This window comes from Daucus carota, chromosome 3 (assembly GCF_001625215.2).
Source record: "Daucus carota subsp. sativus chromosome 3, DH1 v3.0, whole genome shotgun sequence".
NCBI lineage: Eukaryota > Viridiplantae > Streptophyta > Magnoliopsida > Apiales > Apiaceae > Daucus > Daucus carota.
The window spans coordinates 31,774,651-31,776,296 of NC_030383.2; the positions used below are offsets into that span (position 1 = coordinate 31,774,651).

General features: G+C 32.6%; 1 protein-coding gene across 1 annotated transcript; it reads right to left on the reverse strand.

The window, feature by feature from the left end:
* Positions 1-659: 659 nt before the first annotated feature.
* On the reverse strand, positions 660-1,373 carry LOC108212364 (uncharacterized). The gene has a single exon (XM_064089945.1). It carries the CDS (start codon positions 1,371-1,373, stop codon positions 660-662), a length of 714 nt encoding a protein of 237 aa, XP_063946015.1.
* Positions 1,374-1,646: the final 273 nt, after the last annotated feature.

A 1,646-nucleotide genomic window follows, 5' to 3' on the forward strand; every position in this document is an offset into this window, starting at 1 on the left:
TTTCTGATTAATATTGGTCAATCATATAAGTATTTTTACTTTCAAATTGGTGTAATGAATAAATTATTTATTTTTAAAATGATTAAATGTAAATTAATTAATTAATTTGAAGGTAATTTTTTAATATAATTTATTTTAAGAAAATATAATTCAATTGCGGTATTATTATTTTATACATAATTAAATAATTTTTTTATTATAATTAATTATTTTAAGGAGATAATATAAAAATTAGTATTTTATTCCAAATTTATTCTTTTCATGTTTAGTATATTATATTTTATTAATTAAGCATTTAAAAGTATTCTAGCTATATTTCAAGTAAATTTTATTATCATACTACAATTAATTATTTAACAAATACTTTATGCAACACGTAATGTTTGCTATTGCAACATATAATTGACATGAATGGTTATCGTTGCGGTAGGTAGTGTCTACAGGCGCTGCACATTTATACAAATGTGAGAAGCACATCCAGTATCAAATACCCAAGATGTAGAAATAGACAAATTGACTTCTATAACATAAATACCTGATCCAGAAATTTGAACTGCCTTCATTTTCTTTGGATCCTCCAAATAAGTTGGACAGTTTCTCTTCCAGTGACCAGCTTTCTTGCAGTAGTGACATTCACCCTTGGCAACACCACCTTTAGGCTATAAAGCCTGTTTGGGACCTGACTTTGGCTTGGGTGTAGAATCAGATCCAATCTTCTTCTTACCCTTCCACTTGCCCTTCCCTTTGGCCTTACCTTTATTGCCCACCATCAGTATGGGAGCAGGTTCAGCTATCTTCATGTTGGTCTCATATGTTCTCAACATATGCAACAATTCCGTAGGTGTTTTGTCAAATTCATTCATATTATAGTTCACAACAAACTGAGTGAATTTGTTGTTCAAAGAATTCAAGATTAGATCAATACCAGTTTCCGGACTAATCGGGAAACCCAAAGTTTCAAGGTACTCAATGTAACCAATCATCTTCAGAACATGTGGGCCAACTGGTTCACTTGCCGCTCGTTTGCAATTAAAGAGTGACTTACTCGTGTTGAACCTTTCTTGACGAGTTTGGCTTGCAAACATGCTTTGCAAGTGCTCATTGATAGTATATGCATCCATATGCACATGCTGTCTTTGAAGCTCAGCACTAATAGTTGCCAACATAAGACATGCAACATCATTTGCATCATTCTCATCCCTTGTGTGTGCTTCTCGTTCATCAGCAGTAGCACCCTCAGGGAGGGGGCCTGGAGGAGGAATATCAATGACATGGAGTTGTTTCCTCTGCCAGTCTAGGAAGTTGTTTCCTCCTGTCAATTTTTCCTTCTCAAGGACTGATCGTACAGATAGTGTGTTTGTGTTGTTTTCCATTATTCAGTATCTACAATGATAAAAGTGCAAAATAAACATTAGATTGTCTGAGTTAAATATTTATATGCATATGACATATTCATAATATATCTCCCACTATTTTTATCAAATTAATAGCCCTAACTATTAATTCAAAAAGTATATCCCATAAATCTTTCTAGTGTGCCAAGATCCATATTTCGTCATGTCATAAGTCAACCACTGGTAGTCCTTAAAACATGATTATTTAGGTAGATAACAGTTGTCAATTATATCATATATAATTCTTGGATA

Excerpts from the sequence above, each read along its gene's own strand:
- LOC108212364 (XM_064089945.1), bottom strand. The coding sequence starts at position 1,373 with ATGGAAAACAACACAAACACACTATCTGTACGATCAGTCCTTGAGAAG.